This window comes from Mus caroli, chromosome 17 (genome assembly GCF_900094665.2).
Source record: "Mus caroli chromosome 17, CAROLI_EIJ_v1.1, whole genome shotgun sequence".
In the NCBI taxonomy this organism is placed as follows: Eukaryota; Metazoa; Chordata; class Mammalia; order Rodentia; family Muridae; genus Mus; species Mus caroli.
The window spans coordinates 39,485,155-39,508,508 of NC_034586.1; the positions used below are offsets into that span (position 1 = coordinate 39,485,155).

General features: G+C 41.0%; 1 protein-coding gene and 1 pseudogene across 1 annotated transcript in view; one reads left to right on the plus strand and one right to left on the minus strand.

Annotated features, from left to right (window-relative positions):
• Positions 1 to 222: 222 nt before the first annotated feature.
• Positions 223 to 23,354, minus strand: part of Adgrf2 (adhesion G protein-coupled receptor F2) — a 29,700-nt gene continuing 6,568 nt past the window's right edge. Inside the window, 6 exon segments of the mRNA XM_021149841.2 lie at positions 223 to 251; positions 254 to 1,643; positions 3,279 to 3,521; positions 4,528 to 4,682; positions 5,399 to 5,441; positions 9,662 to 9,762. Coding sequence (XP_021005500.1) covers positions 223 to 251; positions 254 to 1,643; positions 3,279 to 3,521; positions 4,528 to 4,682; positions 5,399 to 5,441; positions 9,662 to 9,733 — 1,932 coding nt within the window. The 5' untranslated portion in view covers positions 9,734 to 9,762.
• Positions 17,176 to 17,967, plus strand: LOC110284157 (annotated as a pseudogene).

Genomic DNA, 23,354 nt, shown 5'->3' on the forward strand with positions numbered 1-23,354 from the left:
CTAATTTTAATATTTGAACTTTCACTTTCTAAGCACCTCCAGAAAATGGCAGTATTATACTCTCTTCCTGAATGAGAAAAACACACTTGTGAAAAACTAAACATACAAAGATCATGCTACATATTATTGGTAAAGAAGAGAGTCAGAATTCAAGTCCAGGCCTTTCTGAAACAAATATTTATGTCTATTTCGTTGTCTTATTAAAGGATGATACATGGACTCCTACCCACAAAACCGATGCACACACTCAATTCAGAGTCTACTGCAGCATCTGGACTTACCTGTAGTGCATTGAGTAAGGAGAAGATAATGTGGAAGGCCAGGGAGTGGCCATTAATGACTGTGGCTATCCCAAATCCCCAGGTCAGCCCCAGCAGTGGTGTGAGGATGGCAATGTTCTTACAGATCCTCACGATGGCTCTTACTTCCTGGAACATGGAACTACCGATGGCAGCTCTCTGAGTCTTGATGATGACCATTGTGACTGTAATCAGGTTTACTACAACAATGGCCAGAGCTGGGACTACAAAGGCCAGGAGAGCCTTGGTCATGTCCCAATTAAGCCAGCAGGCCTCAGGCCGGAGGTAGCCTTTTCCAGGCTCTGTAACGGCAAGTGTGATAACGGCGATGACCAAAGGGCATCCATAGCCCACGGAAAACAGAGAGGCCACCAGGCACGACTTGGGCAGTGTGTGGAACACAATGAGAATTCCATAGAGGATAAGGAGAGCCTTGGCAAGCATCCAGAAAAACACGGACAGGTAAAAGAAGTGAACGAAAAACGTCGCGGCCACGCATCCATTGTGGTGTAGTACTGGGCCACTGAGGAAAGAAGCCACGATGAACCACGCATCAGCCATCAGCAAGGTGGCTGCAATGTTAGCGATGCACAGGTGACGTAAATATGAGATCTCTGTCTTTGTCACTTGACTCCAGACTAAGGCCTCAATGGCCAGGCAGATGATCAAGCTGCAGATGGAAATGCCCAGGCCTAAGTATGTAATATAAGTTAGAACAGGGCTTTCCAAAGTGTTGGGAGACATTAGAATGGAGAAAGAAGTATATAACTTGTCCGGCCGACAACGGCAAACAGCTTGCCTGGAGTTTTCTTGAATCGTTTTACAAGCCCTCCGGTCCCATCTGCTCTCCAAGGAGTGCCATCCCACACACTGGGACTTCCTCTCTCCAGATTTTCTGATCTTTTCAAATATCAGTGAGATGTTTTTAAGCTCCTCGGGCAAAATGACAGACAGGACGAGCCCATTCACAGTCACATTTTCCAAAAGACTGGCCTCCAGGATGGCCCCAAGAGTTGGGAAAGCAATGCTGACGACCTGGAAAGCAGAAGGCACCTTCTGAAGCTCTTCAGGGCTGAGCAGTAGCCTCCCAGTGACCTTATCACTTGTCTCATTAACTTGCATTGAGAATGTGAAATTCTTCCCCAGGCTGCCCCTGGACACGACCGTCCCCAAGGTGTGAATAAAGACATGTGATATGTTGATGAGATGTTCCTTCATAAATAGCTTGCTTGCAAATGAATGGATTGATTGAAGCAAGACACAGCTGCTGTTTCTGTCTTGGATGAAGGTCCAATTTGATATGCTTTTACTGTTAAGAATGTGGTTAGCCATGGCGCTGTAACTCTGCCAAAGAAAAACTGCCATTAGTCATGAGCCACTCTCTGAAACTCCCAATTCACGTAAGACTTGCTTTTACAAAGTGTGGCCCTTTAAACAGCAACAGAGGCACTCCACCAGACCCCCTTAGAAATGGAGACTCTCACACCTCACCCCAAACTCAGTGGGTCACAGTCAGTGTCTTAATTGAACCCCCGGGTAACTTGTTTTCAGAGAAAAGGTTAAGCTTACTTGCAGATATGTCCAAATTGTGGCCCACAGACTGCCTGCATCGCATAATAGCTAAAAATGAAGCCCAGCATATTTGTAGCTGACAGTACCATATTACAATGTCAGAAGGTTGGACAGGAGCTCAGAAACATCTCGGTCACTAAAGGACTTGCCATACAAGCATGCTGAACTGTGTTCAGATCCCCAGCACCCACGTAAAAGAGGGAGGGTGTGGCACATGTGTAATCCCAGAAGTGGGGAGGCAAACACATGTGAACCCCAGAAGCTCATCTGGCCAGTCAATATATCCAAATCAATGCCAGCAAAATGAGCAAGAGACTCGGTCTTAAAGAAAAAAGAAAAAAAATTGTTGGAAAGAAACTGAAAGAGACATTTGGCATTGATCTCTGATCTCCACACATGAATTCCTGTGCACACATGAGTATACACACACACACACACACACACACACACACACACACACACACCATTGGATACCATTTAAGGGATTTATCTCTAAAGCAAACCCCTTCCTTGCTTTCTTCCTAATTGTTCAGTTGCCTCCCTGTAAGAGTTGAAGGTATGCAGCTCTTAACATGCATCCGATTGACCTGTCAGAGTGTCCGTAATGGAGTTGGCATCTGTCATTGCCAGGCATATTGTAGGACCCTGTATAGAAATACACTGAAAACTAGGGTGTGACCTCAGAGGCTGAGTGCCCCTTCACTACTCTACTTTAAGCATCAAAATGAAGAAATGAATCCAGTTTCATTTCTCACTTAGTTCAAAGATTCGGTCGTTTGTTTTGTATTCAACTATTTCCCATTTTAGTGACTTGTTCTAATTCACAAAGAATATATAAGTCCTCTTTTGTGCACGATCACCAATATTTCTTCAACATTTTCAATAGCTTATATATGCTTTAGAAAAGCAGACTCTGGCTCCTAACTGACTCCAAACCTCACAGAACAGACTTAACCCCTTGTAGACTTTGACCTTTAAAGACTCAGGCAGTCATAGAATCAGCCCCTCACTCACATCCTTGGGCCTTCACAGAATCTTCCCCTTGTAGAGTCAACCCTTCAAAGACTCAACATCTCAGGGACTCTGCCCCTCATAGATTCAACCCATCATAGACCCATACCCCGGGGGGAAATAAAAATAAATAAAACCTGCCATAGAACCAAGTGGTACTAATTAATCAAGTGGTATAACTAATCTCTATTAACATGTCTTGACCCAATGTGTTAATTTTATTCTTTTATTTACTATTCTTCCTTCCATAAGATTTATTGAGTGCTGGCTATGTGGGACAATAGAAATACTGAGGTGGGAAAATGGTTCCCAACCCCTGGGAAGCCCAGATGCTATTCCAACTAACCTAAGTTCCTTCCCCAATGAGATAACCTACTGGGCTGCAAGGCCACTCACCTGCATCTTTTCCTCATTGACATCTTTGGTGGTTAGAGTTGTTGAGATGTTGTGTAAGAGCTGCACCACCACAGCAATGTTCCCTGGCATCCGAGGAGATCTCTCAATGCCTTTGATCACACAAGACAAATCCTTTGGACACTTTTCCATCAACGTATCCATTATGGTTTTAAGTTCTCTATGAAACATGTGTGTACGTATGGTTGAATCAGATGATTGAACTGAATATAGTTCCTTATCCTCCTGGAAACAGGAGCGAAGTGAAGAAATCCTTTATTTGTTTGTGTTCAATGCAAAAGGATTTTTGCTAGAATTTAGAAGAGCCCTATCATACAATTGAATAGCACACAATATGCTTCCGTTTTTCATTTTCAAAGTTGCATCTAGGGTAGAATATCTTAACCAACACCAAGATGTATAAAGCAAAATATCATCTAAATTTTCCAATGGAAATGACTCCCTAATCTGGTCTTCTGAAAGGACAGCCATTTTCTTTAACATATCACTTCAGATACTCCCTGTGTATATACATTCCATGCATATCTTGTATAATCATATGGATTGCTATTGCCATTTAACTTACTTTTACATTCCCAAGAGGTGAACCAAGAGATGCCATGCTTTTTGGGTTTTGTTTTTTTGTTTTTTGTTTGTTTGTTTTTTGTTTTAAATAGCAGGAGCTGGAGAAATGGCTCCATAGTTAAGAGTGGGTACTGTTCTGCCAGAGGACTGAGAGTTCAGCTCCCACATCAGGTAGCTCACAGCTACCTGCAGGTCCAGCTCCTGGAAACCTGGTGCCTTTGCAGGCACCCACATCTCATGAAGACCCTGATAGAGCTTCAGCTCCTCATCTAGTGAAGTCTGAGATACAGCCCAACTTCCATGGGTCTGACAAGTTGGAGCTGGGGGGGAGGGGGGCGGTTTACTAGTCAGTGAAATACACTGTGAGTGTCAAGGTGTTGGGTTATTTTAAAGGCTGGAGGCAAACATGGAGAAGTTGACTGTGACAACTCGAGGTGCCTCTCTTTACTTTGCTCAAATGACCAGGCTCTTACATGCCTGCGATGGGAAAAGATGCACTCCACTTTCAGATGCCCAACATGAAAGGGAAAGGAAACAGGCATGTGCTCCTGCACTCATGGACAAATAGCCTATTGCCACTGGGGAAGCCTGTCTTCTCCCCGTCTGCAGCTCTACTTTACTCAGAGAGCTCATGAGAGAGTCCATGATACAGGAGAAAGGACATTACCTCAAAGATGCTGTGGGTATTGAGAGTGTGGCAGGTTTCCGTGACTTTGTGCCATTTCTTGGCCTTACAGGCAAATTTCATGTTGCCCTCACTCTCTGGAGGACAAGACTGAAAGCAGGGGGTGCCATTGTTATTACAGACACCATCGCAGACATCTGGGAAAAGAAAAGGCAGGCATATCAGCTAGAAGGGTCTGTGGCTGGTCATGGCTGCATCTGCCAGTCAGTAAGGTGTCACTGTCTCGAAGGCACATCAATTCTGTACACATGGGTATCTTTTCTTGGTAAAACTGAAGATGATTAAAAATGTGTTAGTTGTTATGACGTAGTTCTGAAACAAGATTTTGCTATTTCTGACAAAACCACACAGCAAATTTCAATGTATAAAACTGAGTAAAGTGTAAACTCCTCCTATTAAATAGGAAGAAAGAGTTCATAGGTTATCCTACTGAGGTAACCTCCCATGTCCATAGAGACCCCAAAAGATGTCCTCAAGTCCTAGAGATTCTCAGGTCAGCTCTAGTTTCGAATCCGCTCCCCCTGCTGTTCCCAAAGAAACTTCCAATCCAGAACTTTATAGTAAGCCCCATGGTCATTGAGACCCATGCTAGTCACTGCCCTGGTCTGAGTTAGCTTGATGAGAATTCTGCAGCAAAAAAGTCTGAGACTAGAGGAGCATAGGATGCTGAGAAGATATGACTATTGCTAGAACCAAAGACACAATGGATCGACATGTAAATAACCCAAGTACGAATGTAATCTAATCTATCAAGGTGTCTCATCTCTCATGCCATGAGCCAGAGGGCTGAGGGTGGCCTGCTGTCACAACAGATGATCCAACTTCTGTGTGGTGGGTAATGCCGCCAACGTACCATGTGGCCTGGATGTCACCTTCTCCTTGCTTTTGCTGGAGGCCTGAAAAGAGAAAAATCAAAATTCACAGCAAAATCAAATGTCAGCAAGTGACACCACCGGTCACTTTAGTCACAGACAAACAACCAGATCTGAGTCAGCTGTGATGCACACACAGCCACCAAAGCCCAGCTGTCGCAAATGGCCCGATGACTTTTCCTTCCACGTTTCTCACCAGTGCCAGGAAGTGGGACTGGCCCCTCCTTCCCGTCATAACTTCATCTCATTACAGTCCATAGCCTGCACAGAAATTACACTATGGACAGAGGGAAATTTCCTAGAAAGTTAATGAAGGCTTGCTTTTCTTGTACGGGCCCCATTAAATGCTGGGAGAAGATCATGCCACATGATCGAATGTTCACGTGATCATATTTATCGAAATTTCAAAGACAAACTATTCTAACTCCATGCCATCTGTTGAGACTATCTTTTTTTTGTCACTCTATCTCGCTCCTCATACAAAGACACACACATTCTATCCTGTTTGGGGTATCTCTAGGGTGGTGCATTTATTAATGAAATTCAGACAAGGAGTTGAGTGGGGAATCCATTTCTTTGGATTTAGTAGGATACACTTACGCAGTTCTCAGTCACTTCTAAATTACAAGAACATCAATGCTTAAATGTCATTAATTCAAAATTATTTATAGGGGCCCATGGAAAAACAATAAATGTTAAGGGCGGTAACCTCTTTCAACTCTATAGAAAGAAACTGGAAGTTTTCCCAACTTTTATAGCAGTCCCACACATTCACATAAAACTGCTAATAACAAGTGGAAAAAACTAAACAATAATGTGTGATTCTAAACTAGCAACAATAAAGAAAAGTATAGGGCAAGGCAAAAGAAAAGAACAGAGAGACACAGAGATGACTCAAGCAGTAAGGGAACCAGCTGCTCTTCCAAAGGACCCTGGTTCAATCCCAAGCACCCACATGACAGCTCACAGCCACCTGTATCCACCACTCCAGGGCCTCCTAGGGCACCAGGCACACACATGGCACAAAGATAGACACTTGGACAAAACACCCATATACATAAAATAAATGTTAGAAAAATATTCTTATATGTATATATATATGATTGTATATATATGAAATATATAAAGATTATATATGATTGTATATATATGAAATTATATATATGAAATATATAAAGATTATATATATATATGAAATTATAAACTCACTAGTACACAAAATGGAAGAAAAATGGAAGTATAGCTTTAAGCTCAGGGACTATTAATTATTACCGGTATTATTTTTACTGAATGTGCTACTGAATAACGCTGAGTGATTTCTGGATCCCTTTAACAACTCTGTTGGGAACTTATTTTGATTCTTTATCTCATTCTAAGAAAATGCTCACTTTCATTTTGTATTTTGTATTTTATGTTAATCTTTTTTTAAAGGAATCCCCCACACCCCCATCCCATCCACCTATGCAGATCTGGCTATCCTGAGAGATTGTGATCTGGAAAAATCCTACCAGGGTTCAAATCTAACAGTGTCCCTTGTGAGGGACAATTCCACTATTTGTCTCAGTTTCTCTATTGAAAAGCAGAGCAGGAATGACTGTGTTTATGGGGAATAAGTTCACACATGGGAAACCCATACGGCCACCCTTAAATGTGTGAGATCTCTTGATGATTCAGCTGATGTTATTATTCTAATGCTGAACAGTGATCGCCTTGAGCTCATGCCTCACCCTTCAATGCAGTTTTTTCAGATTGAGTTCTAGAGGACCTAACCTTTCCTCTGCCTTCTGAAGGATGTGTCAACTACACCAGCATACACCACTGCTTACTTAGCCAGCCTCAGCTCACCTGGCCTGCTACTGTTCTAGTCTTTTCCATCGTACCTTTGCAGTTAAACTTTAAGTTTCTTAGAAACATAATTGTGTGCCGTCTTCCTTTACCCCCTAAGGAAATAACTCAAGGTCTTGTATATATCTACACTTGTGTAAGAACATGTTGGTGTGCGTGTGTACACTCACAAATACAGGCATGCATATGTTAATATGTGTAAAGGAAAACTGAGGCTTCTTATCTCTGAACCAAATAAGCGCCCTCCAGTGGCTGGGAAGAGCATTGTCCACGAGTCCAACTTGTTTTCCAATAGTCTAACTATTGAGAAAAAATAAAACTTCTGGACACTGCTGTTTGACAGACACGGGAGATTCATTTTATTTTTTTTATTAACAATAGTAAATAATATTGCTTATGTCATCCCAAAACAAGACTGAATGTTCCCTGTTTTTTTTTTTTCCACCAAATAAAACTATGGAGAATCTGAATTGGGCATTTGGGGTCTCTCCATAGCTGAGAAGAAATCAATGAGAAATTCATGAAAGAGACTCAATAGTGTATGGTGGCCTCTCATTTTTATTCATGGGAACAAATCCCTAGCATTTCAGTCGAAAGAGTTACATTGCTTCCAGTAATATTTTTAGAGACCTTGAAGACTGCGTAGTCCAGTCCAACCTCCTTAGCTTTATAAATAAGAATTCAGAGAGTGACATAGACAGGGTGACGTGGAGAAGGGCATGTGGGGAATTCCTCTTATTCTTGAGTCTAGAAATTTGCATTCTTAATTGCTTCAGCATGGCTCTTCCCAGAGGCTAGAGGTCAGACCATGTTCAGGTTCAATAGGCAGAGAGGATGTATGGCAGGAAGTAAAGGCCTCTAAAGTCACCCAAAACCCATATTGACATAGCCATTCGGCAATATACCAAAGTCAACAGCTATGGCAGAGCCCTCATCACAAAACAAACTGTAGAGAAAATGAAGCTGATTAATTAGGTGTAGGGGGCAGAAGGCCATGGGCTGCTGTCTATATGAAATTCTTCAAAGTATGCCTTCTTGGGTGAAAGACCTGACTGGCTTCATCCCAGTTAATTTTCTGAGGTAAATCATATCTGATCCCTCTAGTTAGTTTATGTCTAGATGGCATCCCAAGTGGGTGACTATAGCTTCAAATATCAACATTCCTCAGCCTCACTCTGCCCAAAAAGGCAGATGCTAACCTGCAACCCACTCAAACTACTGAGTTTTCCCAGTGCATAGGAAAAGTCAGGAGAGGGACGGAGCCTGGCAGCTTGAGAAACTCATACAATGGAAAAAAAGGTTTGGATGTTCCTGGCAGGGAGACCCCCACCCCCAATAACAATAATAACTATTTGCCCTGCTCTGCCTACTCCCCATTGTATTGAAAACTGTAGACAAGAAAACCAAAGACAGTACCAAGCTGTGCACATTAGGAAGCCACAATAAAATGTCTTCCCAAAGCACCTATAATTTCTCTCAGCAATCAGATTTCGGTTCAATATGGGGATGAAGAGAGAGTCACAAAGGAGAAAGATGGACTAATTCAATGGTAAATATTGTTTGGAAAACTCATGATAAGAGCTTCTAAAATAATTCTCTCTAAGGAGACTCCTCTTCAATTACTTATCTTGTATCTCATATGAACCATACCCTACAATATTTACCTCACCCTCTGTATCCATAAGGTAAAGAGAGCTCCACCAGCTAGTCTCAATGCTACCTTCCAGGCCCTACAGTCAAATAATAGCACCCGTTCCCCAAGAGTCTCAAAATACTTTTAAATCATCTCTCTCCTAACATTTCTTCACATTTCATTTTAAATAAACAAAAGGAAAAGGAAAGTGACGTGTGGCAAGAGGAAAAAAATGTACCCTAAATAGCCATGCAAGTTCACGGCCCCAACAGAAATTAAAGGAGTAAATTGCTATAAACTCCATCTTTGTTCTTCTGCTGGGATTCTAAAAGAAAATGCTATTGCCATTTTGAAGGGTGTGATGCCTCATTGTGCTCACTATCACTACTATCTCCTAGTCAACGCGGCATCCTTCACTACCTCTACTATTCAAGGCTCTCAGGAAGCAGAGGCACCCTAGATGTGAAGTGAAAGATGTACTACCCAAGAATATGGGGATGTATGTGCCTTATCACCCTTGAGTCATCTCAGTTTCCTTGTATTCCAGAACTGATGGGGGTGGGGATTAACATGAGACAAATCCATAGACAAGTGGCCTTTCTGTCGCCTATATTTGTACTTTCCTCAGGTTGTGCTGGCCCACTTCATTACCACCTTGTCCTTCGACTTCAACTCCTAGGCAACAAAGCTGGTAACTGATGGATTTTTTTATTTCATCTCTTCTCCCCACCAGCTCCTCACCCACTCCCCCCCCCTTTTTTTTTACCTGGCATAATATCCTACAGGATTCTATAGGCAAAAGAAGCATCAAACAGTACAACCAATGGGCAGGAATCATTGTTTTCCACGCAGCAGGTGTTCTTGCTTCTGTGAAAACAAATGAAATGCAAAACAACTCCAGTTTGAAGTTTTCACAGCACCAAGCCTCTTCAGGCAAGCTCCATCTGTAAGAACTGACTCTATTCGGTGTCATCGGTGTCATCGAAGTAGCTCTCTCTGGTCAGTTGGGATGGCTCCGTGTCCTAGCACAAACATTACCATGTGGCTGCAGGTGGGAGGCTCAGGTTATCCCTATTCTCTGTTGTTGATTTGCATGGCACACCTTAGATGAGAATCCCTCTAAACAAAACTGCTTGGTGGATTTTACCTGGCCTTCTGGCTGTAACAAATAACAGCCTGTTTTCAGAGAGTGGGAATGACAGCTCACTCCCTGGGTTAGACAGGGCTGAGAACTGTGTAGGTGGATGCTGAAGACAAGCAGGGATTCTTGTGGATAAGCTTGACCTAGAAATACCTTTGAAGGATAAGTGCAAGGCTTACCCTATTATCTTTCTTCACCTCAACCCTAGAGGTGTGTCTTCCTAAGTAAATAGCAGTTTCTACAATTGATCTTGTTATGTCTAACAGAACTAAACTAAACCAATTGCTTGCCATCTCCAACAACACTGGAATGTGATGGCATCCAGTATACTCAGGAATACACTCAGTGGAGGATGAGAAAAGGATGGAGAGGGCAGGAAGAGAGGAAAAGAAGAAAGATGGGTGCGAAGAGCCAACAAGGGCCACAGAGGATTGGTTAGAACCCATTATTAAGGATTCACCTCAAAATATTAACATTAAATGTTAGTATTTTCATACTGGATAAGACAGTAATTGAAAGATGTTAGATGTCATAAAAGAATTTGCATGATCAGAATTCAATGTATACACAAATGAAAACTACATATATAAATCCATTATCATGCACAATTAATATGTCCATATAAAGCTTGTAAAAAGTAAGACCCAACATGTACCCAAAGGCATGCACCCACTGATGATACTTGATAGATGGATAGATAACAGATAGATAATAGATAGATGATAGATAGATAGATAGACAATAGATGGACAAAGATAAATAGATGATAGACCAATGGACAGACAGATGGTAAATTAGATAGATAGATAGATAGATAGATAGATAGATAGATAGATAGATAGAGTACATACATAGACAAATAGATGATAGGTAGATAGCTGAATGGATGGATAGATGGATGGATAAATAGATAATAGATAGATAGATTATAGATGGGTAGGTAGATAGATATAGATATACAGATTATAGATAGGTGGGTGGGTAGATGATAGATAGATAGATTATAGATAGGTAGGTAGGTATAGATAGATGGGTGGTTAGATGATAGACAGACAAACAGATTATAGAAAGGTAGGTAGATTGACTGATTATAGATACATGTGTAAATAGATTATGGATATAGACAAAGAGATAGATTATAGACTAGTGGGTAGATAGATAATAGACTATAGATTCATAGATAGATTATAGATAGTGTACTGGCTAGTTTTGTGTCAATTTGAAACAGCTGGAGTTATCACAGAGAAAAGAGCTTCAGTTGAGGAAATGCCTCCATAGATCCAACTGTAAGGCATTTTCTCAATTACTGATCAAGAGGGAAAGGCCCCTTATAGGTGGGACCATCTCTGGGCTGGTAGTTTTGGTTCTATAAGAGAGCAGGCTGAGCAAGCCTGGGAAGCAAGCCAGTAAAGAACATCCCTCCATGGCCTCTGCATCAGCTCCTGCTCCCTGACCTGCTTGAGTTCCAGTCCTGACTTCTTTCAGTGATGAACAGCAATGTAGAAATGTAAGTTGAATAAACCCTTTCCTCCCCAACTGCTTCTTGGTCATGATGTTTGTGCAGGAATAGAAACCCTGACTAAAACAGATAGGTAGGTGGATAGATGATAGATAGATGATAGATAGGTAGGTAGATTATAGATAGGTGGATGGATAGATGATAGACAGATTATAGATAGGTAAGTAGGTAGATAAATGATAGATAGATAGATAGATAGATAGATAGATAGATAGATAGATAATAGAATAAAATACAAAAGGGTTGGTTGTAATTTCAAGTCTAGGGTTGTTTTGTTGTTGTTGTTCTTGTTGTTATTTTTTGGTTTTTGTTTTTATAAAGAATTCTTCTGAGACCTTGGGCACAAACTCTGCAGCCAGTCCTACAACACCCAGAGGAAGCTCCACTCCCAGGTGCTCTAACACACCCAGGATCACAGGATCAGAGGTGAGGAAGACACAGCATCTGCCTTAAGACCAGGAGTAACTAGGACCAGAGGGACCCAGGCAACCAGGTACTCCACCTAATCACTGGCACAGGTTCCTTCTGGTCTGAGCCAGTGACCTGTTCAGACCTTGAGCATGAACTCCACAGCCAGTCCCACAACACCCAGAAAAAGCTTCACTCCCAGGTGCTCTAACACACCCAGATCCATAGGATCCCAGGAGCTTGGTCACACCAGGATCTCAGAGTCCCAGAGGCAGCTTAATTTCCAGGAGCTCTGACACACACAGGATCCCAAAATCACAGGATCACAGAGACAGCTGAACTCTGAGGAGTTCTGACACAACCAGAATCACAGGAAGGATAGGCTCCAGTAAGATATAATGAGAGCAGGTAGCACTAAAGATAATCAGATGTCGAGAGGCAAGCATAAGAACATAAGCAACAGAAACCAAAGTTACTTGGCATCATCAGAACCCAATTCTCCCACCATAGCAAGTCCTGGATACACCATCACAGCAGAAAAGCAAGATTCAGATCTAAAATCACTTCTCATGATGGTAATACACGACTTTAAGAAGGACATAAACAACTCCCTTCGTGAAATACAGGAGAACACAGGTAAACAGCTAGAAGCCCTTAAAGAGGAAACAAAAAAAAATCCCTTAAAGAAATACAGGAAAACACAATCAAACAGATGAAGGAAATGGACCAAACCATCCAAGATTTAAAAATGGAGGAAAAAAACAATAAAGAAATTGCAAAGAGGCACAACCCTGGAGTTAGAAAACCTAAGAAAGAGATCAGGAATAATAGATGCAAGCATCACCAACAGAATATAAGAGATAAAACAGAGAATCTCAGGGGCAGAAGATACCATAGAAAACATTGACACAACAGTCAAAGAAAATGCAAAAGGCAAAAAGATCCTAACCCAAAACATCCAGGAAATCCAGGACACAATGGGAAGACCTAGCCTAAGGATAATAGGTATAGAAGAGAGCAAAGATTCCCAACTCAAAGGACCAGTAAATATCTTCAACAAAATTATAGAAGAAAATTTCCCTAACCTAAAGAAAGAGATGCCCATGAACATACAAGAAGCCTACAGAACTCTGAATAGACTGGACCAGAAAAGAAATTCCTCCTGACACATAATAATGAAAACACCAAATGCATAAAATAAAGAAAGAATATTAAAAAGAGTAAGGGAAAAAGGTCAAGTAACATATAAAGGCAGACCCATCAGAATTACACCAGACTTCTCACCAGAGACTATGAAAACTAGAAGATCCTGAGCAGATGTCATACAGACCCTAAGAGAACATAAATGTCAGCCCAGGCTACTGTATCTAGCAAAACTCTCAATTATCTTAAATGGAGAAACCAAGATATTCCATGACAAAACCAAATTTCCACAATATCTTTCCATAAATCCAGCCCTAAAAAAGATAATAGATGGAAAACCCCAAAATAAGGAGGGAAACTGCACCTTAGAAAAAGTAAGAAAGCAATCTTTCAACAAACCCAAAAGAACATAACTACACAAACATAATTCTACCTCTAACAACAAAAATAACAGAAATTAACAATCACTTTTCTTTAATATCTCTTAACATCAGTGGATTCAATTCTCCCCAAAAAGACATAGATTAACAGACTGAATACATAAATAGGACCCAGTATTTTACTGCATACAGGAAACACACCTCAGTGACAAAGGTAGACACTACCTCAGAGTAAAAGGTTGGAAAACAATTTTCCAAGAAAATGGTCCCAAGAAACGAGCTGGAGTAGCCATTCTAATATTAAATAAAATCAACTCTCAACCAAAAGTTATTTTAAAAAATAAGGAAGGATACTTCATCCTGGGCAAAGGAAAAATCTACCAAGGTAAACTCTCAATTCTGAACATCTATGCTCCAAATGCAAGGGCACCCACATTGATCAAAGAAACTTTACTAAAGCTCAAAGCACACATCTCACCCCACTCTCAGCAATGGACAGATCATGGAAACAGAAACTAAACAGTGACACAGTGAAACTAACAGAAGTTATGAACCAAATGGATTTAACAGATATCTACAGAACATTTTATCCTAAAACAAAAGGATATACCTTCTTCTCAGCACCTCATGGTATCTTCTCCAAAACTGACCGTATAATTGGTCACAAAACAGGCCCCAACAGATACAAGAAGACTGAAATAAATCCATGCAACCTATCAGATCACCACAGTCTAAGGCTGGTCTTAAATACCAACAAAAACAACAGAAAGCACACATACACGTGGAAGCTGAACGACACTCTACTCAATGATAATTTGAGCAAGGAGTAAGTAAAAAAGAAATTAAAGACTTTTTTAGAATTTAATGAAAATGAAGACACATCATATGGAAACTTATGGGACACAATGAAAGCAATGGTAAGAGGAAAACTCATAGCTCTGAGTGCCTCCAAAAAGAAACTGGAGAGAGCATACACTAGCAGCTTAACAGCACACCTGAAAGCTCCAGAACGAAAAGAAGCAAATGCACCCAAGAGGAGTAGACGGCAGGAAATAATCAAACTCGGGGCTAAAATCAACCAAATAGAAACCAAAAGAACTATACAAAGAATCAACAAAACCAGGAGCTGGTTCTTTGAGAAAATCAACAAGATAGATAAACCCTTAGCCAGACTAACCAGAGGACACAGAGACAGTATCCAAATTAATAAAATCAGAAATGAAAAGGGAGACGTAACAACGAAGTATATCTTAAAATAATTATTCTGTTTGTTGAACATCAACAGTTGAAAATATTAAAATCATGTTCTACGATCTATATCATGGAAATATTGATAATTTTTCTCACTGTGCTTGAAATTAGCATTTTCTTAATGTTTAACTTCAAAGTTTTTGCTACTTTGAAATTTTTAAATTATACTTACTGATAAAATAATTTCTCTCCTAGGAACACTGATAATCTTTTATAAGTAAACTGATTGTTAGACAATGTACATAGAAATATGTGTTTTAAATAGTCTCTTAGTTATGTCAGGTGGTATCATATAAGGGCTTTTGAATATATTTTGTAATGATTCATTTTTAATATTTTATGCTTTTTTACTATGCTTAACTACCAAAAAATATTTTGTATGTTTTGAAACAATTTAGTATTCAACATTAGATATAGGATCCTCGGTTATGGGATAGTATTAAATATTCATTAATGATATTTTCAGGGTACGAAAGGATATGAATATAAACGTTGAACAAAGTTTTATGTATTATTTGATTCTCAAAATACTCAATATTATTAATATGTTTGATGTATAAAATACATTTAAATAATAAAAAAATTCATCCACTCAATCATGCATCATTTGTAATAATACCATTATTTAAATGGTGAAATTGTATTGATTTTGTTATTCATGTTTTCTGCTCTACAAAATGAATCTAGCAGGAATTTCACAAAAAAAAAAAAAAAAACTCTAATTAGACTGTGCAAAATATTTGCAGCACATCTTTCAGCTTTCTGTTAGTATATTTATGGCTCTTACACAAAAGGGCAAACATACCGCCCATAGCTTTTAAACGTCAAGGCAGAGGGGCACACGATTCCCAGTTAATGCATAGCTATTTTTATGTCTTTCATTTCATCCAAAGTTGCTCAAATAGGTCCATATGAATTCAAATCCATATGAAAAGCATGCACGCTCATGATTGGTTAGACTATTTCCACGGCCAGCAGGGCTTTGAGTACTCTCAGTAAAGCAGAAACATCAAAGCTGTGGATGCATTTGTTGTCATAATTCTGAGAAAACCTAAAAAGGAAGCTAAATATTTCTAACTTAACTTTATATTTATATTCTGTCATCAGTTTGGGATATATCACAATGATAGCGTATTTGTAGGTTCAATCTGTACACACACACACACACACAAAATCAAACAACAACCCCATAACCACTCACCCCAAACAGAAATATCTTAAGAGACTGGGAAGATGGTTAAACCTGTCAGGCACCCGGATAAAAACCAAGAGCAGCTCCAGGCATCTATAACCCCAACATGAGAGAGGCAAAGACAAAAGAGTTGCTGGGCTCATTGGCCTGCAGGACCAGACAAACTGTCAAGTTCCAGCTTCAGTAAGAGATCTTGTCTCAAAAAAAAAAAAAAAAAAAAAAAAACAAACAAACACACAAAGAAAGAAAAAATAAATTATAAAAAAAAAAAAAAAAAAAAAAAGTGAGGACTGAAGAGCTCTTCCAGAGGATGGGAGCTGTGTTCTCAGTACCCAGACAATACTGCCTGTAACGCCAGCTCCAGAGGATCCAGTACTCTTTCCTGCTTTGCAGAGATACCCACACACATCTACATACATAAATAGACATACATATTATGCACACATACATATATACTTTGCCTAAAATTGTTATGTATTATACATAAAAACCTTGATTATATATCATTTTGCTTTAACTTTTCTTTTTAGAAGGACCTCTCTACATAGCTCTTGCTGTCCGAGAACTTGCTATGTTGATCAGGCTGGCCTCAAACTCACAAAGATATATCTGCCTCTGCCTCCAGAGTGCTAGGAGTAAAGTTGGCTCCACCCAACTAGCTTACTTTAACTTCCAAAGAGTTAGAGGTAGCGAGGGTGTGTGTGTGTGTGTGTGTGTGTGTGTGTGTGTGTGTGTGTGTGTGAAGAGATGGCTCAGTGGTTAAGACCAGAGATCCTGAGTTCAATTCCCAGCAACCACATGGTGACTCACAACCATCTGTAATGGGATCCGATGCCCTCTTCTGGTGTGTCTGAAGACAGCTACAGTGTACTCATAAACATAAAATAAATGAATCTTGAAAGAGAGAGAGAGAGCAAGCAGTTTATAAAAGATGGTTTTTGGTTAATACTGGATTATGTTTCTATGCCTGGCAAAAAGAATCACTGCTTTGTGTAGAAGTATTCCTCACTAGGTTCTCATCAGACTTTGCAGGGTGGCATGTTGGATAGTTTTATTGCTACAGAGAGTCCAGAACCTTCTAACGCCATCTTTATTACCCAAGAGTACCTTGTAGTGCATAGAAACTAGACTTTGGAATGTCGTCTTGCCACAAGTTTCAGAACAGAATGCCTCACAATGTTTGTGCCTTCTTAAGCTTCTCCTCAAGGTTAAAGATATTTCCTCCTCTTCTTAGGAAAAACAACAAATGTCAGATGACGCTGGTGCAGCAGGAGGACCTGGAGGACCCAGGGGCCCAGGATTAGGAGGCTTCTGCAGAGGATTCGGCAGCTGTCTTAGGGGCCGAGGACGAGGCCGTGGCCGTGGCCGAGGACGAGGCCGTGGCCGTGGCCGAGGCCACGGGGCTCGTGGAGGTAAAGCTGAAGACAAGGAGTGGATCCCTGTCACCAAGCTGGGCCGCCTGGTTAAGGACATGAAGATCAGGTCCTTGAAGATCTACCTGTTCTCCCTGCCCATTAAGGAGTCTGATATCATTGACATTTTCCTGGGTGCATCCCTAAAGGATGAGGTTCTGAAAATAATGCCAGCGCAGAATCAGACTCTTGCTGGCCAGTGGACCAGGTTCAAAGCATTTATTGCTATTGGGGACTACAATGGTCACGTTGGTCTTGGTGTTAAGTGCTCCAAGGAGGTTGCCACTGCCATCCGAGGGGCCATCATCTTGGCCAAGCTTTCCATCATCCCTGTGCAGAGAGGCTACTGGGGGAACAAGATTGGCAAGCCCAACACTGTTCCATGCCAGGTGACAGGCCACTGTGGCTCTGTGCTGGTGCATCTCATCCCTGCCCTCAGAGGCACTGGCATTGTCTCTGCTCCTGTGCCCAAGAAGCTACTGATGATGGCCGGTATAGATGACTGCTACACTTCAGCCAGAGGCTGCACTGCCACCCTGGGCAACTTTGCCAAGGCCACCTTTGATGCCATCTCCAAGACTTACAGCTACCTGACTCTCGACCTCTGGAATTCACTGATCATCTAGTGAAAACCCACACCAGAGTATCTGATCAGAGGACCCAGGCTCCAGCTGTGGCTACCACATAACAGTATACAGGCTCCAGCTGTGGCTACCACATAACAGTATCAGTATATATATATATATATATATATATATATATATATATATATATGATATTTCCTAAAGTTGATCCTCTCTTGCACTTTGCTTATAGAACTAAGCAAAGCTGCTCATTAAGCAGAGCACTGTGTTTTAGTGTAGACTGCAGGGAAGTGTTCTTCTCCCCAGTGTGCTCACAGTTATTAACCTGCACTCAGAGGCTTCTTTTCAGTGCCATGAGAGCAGAAGTTTCAGAAGCAGCAAGAAGGCCAAGCTGCAGGACAGAGGCATGACTGGACTATCCCATGCTTTCCCCATGGCCAGGGCATTCTTGTCAAAAGCCATGGGTATGTAATAGGTAGATACACACACACAAATAATAAGTATTAATTAAGTCACAATGACTTTTCCCTCACCCTCGTCAAGGAAGCTAATGTGTGATGTGCCCAGCCCAGGCCCTGGGATTGCAGACAAGGACTCACTCCCTGGAGAATAGCATACAAGCTGTGTTGAAAGCAGATGAACACCATACAGATGCGAACAATATTCAGGCATGTGCATGTGGTATCTACGTCAGGTGCTGACCAAGGTGTGTCCTGAGAACCATCCTTCGCATGAGTCACCACAAAACCAAAGACAATTTACTGTCATCCAGACACTTGCAAGGACAGAGACTAATAATGTATGTAAAATAGGGCTGGGATGATAGCTGAGTCAGTCAGATGCTTGCTATGCAAGCACGCGCACTCAAACATAATTTCCCTAAACTTACTCAAGCAATGGAAAGGAGAAAAAAAAAAAACTGACTTGTTCAAGTTATCCTCAGACTGCCACACCAAGGAAATACATGTAAAAATTGATTTTTTTAAATAAAAATTCTGAGACAGAATAGAATGTCATAAAAAGCATAATTCCTAAATATTACTTTCTCTTCACTCTGTTTTAACTAACTGTGGATTAGACAGAATCTCCCTGATATGTCACAAAGGCTAAAATGTCCCAGTCCGAAGCCTGCCCTGGGCTATGGGAAGAGCATCCTACTCTCCCTCCCATATATTAGCAGAGAGGGAAGCACAGGAGAGACTGGAAAGCAAGGACCCAAGACAAAGGTCTTAAGCTAGTCGTGGGGCTCTGCTGTACCCTTCAGAGATGATGGCAGTGCAAATTTTGGCAGGACATTCAAGCTGTAGCATCATCTAGCTAAAGAAAATTCAAAATGGATGTGCAGGATACCTTGTGAAATGGGGAAAGGACCAAGAGACTTCTTCATCTGCTAGAAGGACCCCAGACCTATCCCCGGATTTTAAAAAAAATCAGAGCCTTATTCTGCATATTTGCACATGGAACCCACGTGGGCAGATGAACAGGTTTGCTCCCCATTGCTCTCCAGCATCCAGGTAAATACCCAGCATGGTTACACACACACACACACACACACACACAGAGGTACCTGAACTCATTCACATTCACACATGTGACCCACTTACAGACATCCAGTACATAGATACACTCACACACATACACACACTCACATTCACTCACACACCTGCACATACACACATACATAGACACAAATGGAAATTCTTAATATACAGAAGAATCTGATATGAAAATGGGTTTAACTATATATCAATCAGTTCAAAGAAAAAGAGGAAATTATGATAAAACTTGGGAATCTAGGCTGGGGATATGGCTTAGCTGGAGAATCTTTGCCTGAACCCCAGAATCACATAAAACCAGATGTCACGGCACATGCCTGTAATCCTATCACATGGGAGAGGAAAAGATCAGAAATTCAAGGTTATCCTCATCTACATAGCATTAGAGTCCAGCCTGGGTTACTTGAGACCCTGTCTCAAAAAGAAAAATATTTCCAAAGTCAGAATAACATCATAAACTTTATATATAAATTAGATTGAAGCCAAGTGACACTAACAACAAAGTATCAACCTAAGAAACATTTGAGGCAACTCAACAGTTCATGCTAAGAAAGGAGAAACACAAACGGAAAGCCGGTAACTGTAACAGTTAGTCTTTACTGTCCACTAGATTAACGAGAGAGATACCTAGGAAATCAGTAAAGTACACTTCTGGGTGCTTGCTGCTGTGAGGACTTTTACAGAGACGATTGACACTTGGTTTAGCAAATCGAATGGGGAAGACTCACTCTGAGCATGGGCAACCCCCTAAGAAGCAGAAGTTTCAGATGGGAAAGGGGAACAAATGGAGGAAGCACACAGTGCAAGTGAGCTGGGTGTTTGAGTCAGGGCATCTGCCAGGGCCCTCTTCTATGGGCTCCTAGAAGCCCACTCACATAGCACCTCAACAGGGGGCGTCCCGACCTTCATCCTCACTCTGGGTGAGGATCTACATCACTGCTCCCTCTTGGTCAGTAGATTCTGTGAGCCTATCCACAACTTCTCTTCTGTGCATGAATGCAGAGGAGAGGGGATATTGTTTCTTTTCCTCTGCAGAGCTTGACTACTGAAGTAATAGAAATCTGAAATCGCTAAAATAACCAAACGCAATGGCTGTTTAGGTTCCTGGAAAATTCCAAAATGCACATGCGCACACACACACACACACACACACACACACACATACACACACACACTCACTCACTCACTCACTCACTCACTCATGCAGGCACATGCTCACACATATTCAGGGTTGCTTGGAAGAGAATGAGAGGGAAGGTGGATTGCATCAAGAATGAATAAGTGTTGGACAGTCTCCATCGAGGCAATCTTTGACAACAGACTTTTTTCCCCCTGGAGAATAGAGCAATCTGTGGGTTTTTTTTTTTTTTTTCAAAATTCTGCTTCAGCAAAATGTATAAAAAGGAGATTCTAGTGGCCATGGTGAGGCATATCTTTAATCTTAACCCTCAGAAAGCAGAGGTGGATTTGAGATCAGCCTGATCTACATAGCAAGTTCCAGTCTAGCCAGGACTACATAAGGATACTTGTCTCAAAAGAAAAACCAAAGTAGATAAAATATCATTCACCCTTGTGATATTTTTAGGGTTTATAACTCTTCTTGTGAATGTTAGGAAGATTAGGAAGTCGTGTTTCTTATAAGGAAAAAATGAAATACAGAAATCTCTTTGTTCCATTTAAGTGCCGTTTTCCTACTTAGGTAAAATTAAGTTTAGTACTTTTAGTAGAAAATATAGTAAAAAAAAAAAAACATAATTGTATTTTCTGCTTTGTTTTATATTTAAGGGAAGGAAAATCAGGCAGGGATGGTATTTATATACTTCCAGTCAGTAATTTTGATGTCATTCATCAAGATAGGAAATAAAGAAGAAACAGACCTAGCAACAGGTAGCAGGGAAATTAAGATAATATTTGGGTAGCACTTGGCTTCATTTGTATGTTTCCATTATGCATTTTCTTCCTGAAGCACTCCTGTTACTCCAATCCAATAGCCACATCCGTTATCATAAGCATAGGGTGCTCTGTACTTCAGCAGAGGAGTACCAAGACCTTGTGCACATGAGACAAAGACTCAGAATTGGAAATGCTCAACATGAAAATATAGGATGAGGGGCTGGATAGACAGCTCAGAAGATAAGAGCATGTACCTGCCGAGGATCTGAGTTCAGTTCCAAGAACCCACATCATGCAGCTCACAATGGCTTATAGTTCCAATTTCCTACAGTCCAGAGACAGTATCCTGCCAAGCCTGGCATGGCCCTGATGGGGACAGAGTGACATGGCTCCTGCCCCTGGGACAGGACCCCTGTGTGAGCCTCCAAGAGATGCCAAGCCTGGTGGAGACAGTGACATGGTGACATAGTTTCTGCTCCTGGGTCAAGGTCCCAATGTGAATCTCCACAACTATCGATGGCTGTTGTTGTCTTAAGGCTTGTTTGTATAATACTGTACATATTTTACATTACTCCAAGGAATGTCCTCTCTGTTAACATTAACCTGATAGTACAAGTCCAGGAGGTGGAGTTGTGGCTAATGTCTCAGCAAAATGGTAAATGCTGAGACCTTCAGGACAGTCTTTAAGGATATAGGAAAGAGCTCTAAATACATGAGTTCAAAAATACATCATTTCTCACCTATGCAAAATACAAGGATACAATATGAATTATGAGGGGCTTCATGAATCTAAAGGCAGCTACACAATGAGATAGCTTGTCAGAAAGACACAAAGGCAGGCAGATTTCTGAGTTCAAGGTCAGCCTAGGACACAAAGAGGTTAAGGCCAAGTGTGGTAGAAATGGTAATGTTTAACCAAGGCAGACAGATCTCTGAATCTTTCTGCAACGTTAAGACAAAGAATATGCTTGCTGTCTCTTAAGAATTAGAATAAATGACTGGATTGGTATGTCTGTTTTCTGCAGGAGATGAGCTGTCCAGAGAATTTTTTAGGATAAAAAGAGAACTGCTTTGAGAACTGACAGACACAGAGACACACAGACACACAGACACACACACACAAAAGAGAGACACACACTCACAAGCAAGCAGGACACAGACAGAGAGATCTCTTAGAACAGCGAGCAAGCAGAATATAGACAGAGAAATCTCCAGAGAGAAAGCAGAACACAGAGAGAAGCAGGCTGGAAAAGCTGTACCAAGCAGAACACAGGCTGTCAGCTTGGAGCCATGATTTGACTTCGAGTTGTTCTTTTCGCTGCTCCCAGACACCCCTTCTCGCAGAACCTCTCTCCAAGCCAAGGCTGGTCCTTGACAGCATGCAGCCTCCAAGAGAATAAACACATGCATGGCATTCACTCACACAGATGTACACATAAACAAAAACAAATTTACTTTTCAATGAGCAATTATAGTATAATTAATGGTCATGAAAATACATATAAATGTGTAATTGTTGGCCACAAACAAGTGATTTCTTTTTTACTTACAGATGTTCATAAAAGCGTTGCATGCAAATCTTTACATGGTATACATTCTCACATCTGCACACCTTGATAAAGAATAACTAGTTCTTACTTTACAAAATGAGAACACTGAAGAAAAAGCTTTTAAGTTGTAGCCGACTCCAATTATAAAACAGAAGACAGATGGTGGACTCTTGACTCTGTGGCTTAGAAATGCACACTTACACAGCAAGCAAACTTTTTTAAAAAGCAGGTCACAAGTTGGGGTTGTGAATTTGTATAAATTCATCCAGTCTGTATCTACTTTCTCTCTCCCTTCCCTCTCTGTCTCTCCTTTCTGTGTGTGTGTGTCTGTGTGTGCCTGTTTATCTGTGTGTGTGTCTGTCTATCTGTGTATGTCTTTGTGTGTCTGTGTGTGTGTGTGTGTGTGTGTGTGTGTGAGAGAGAGAGAGAG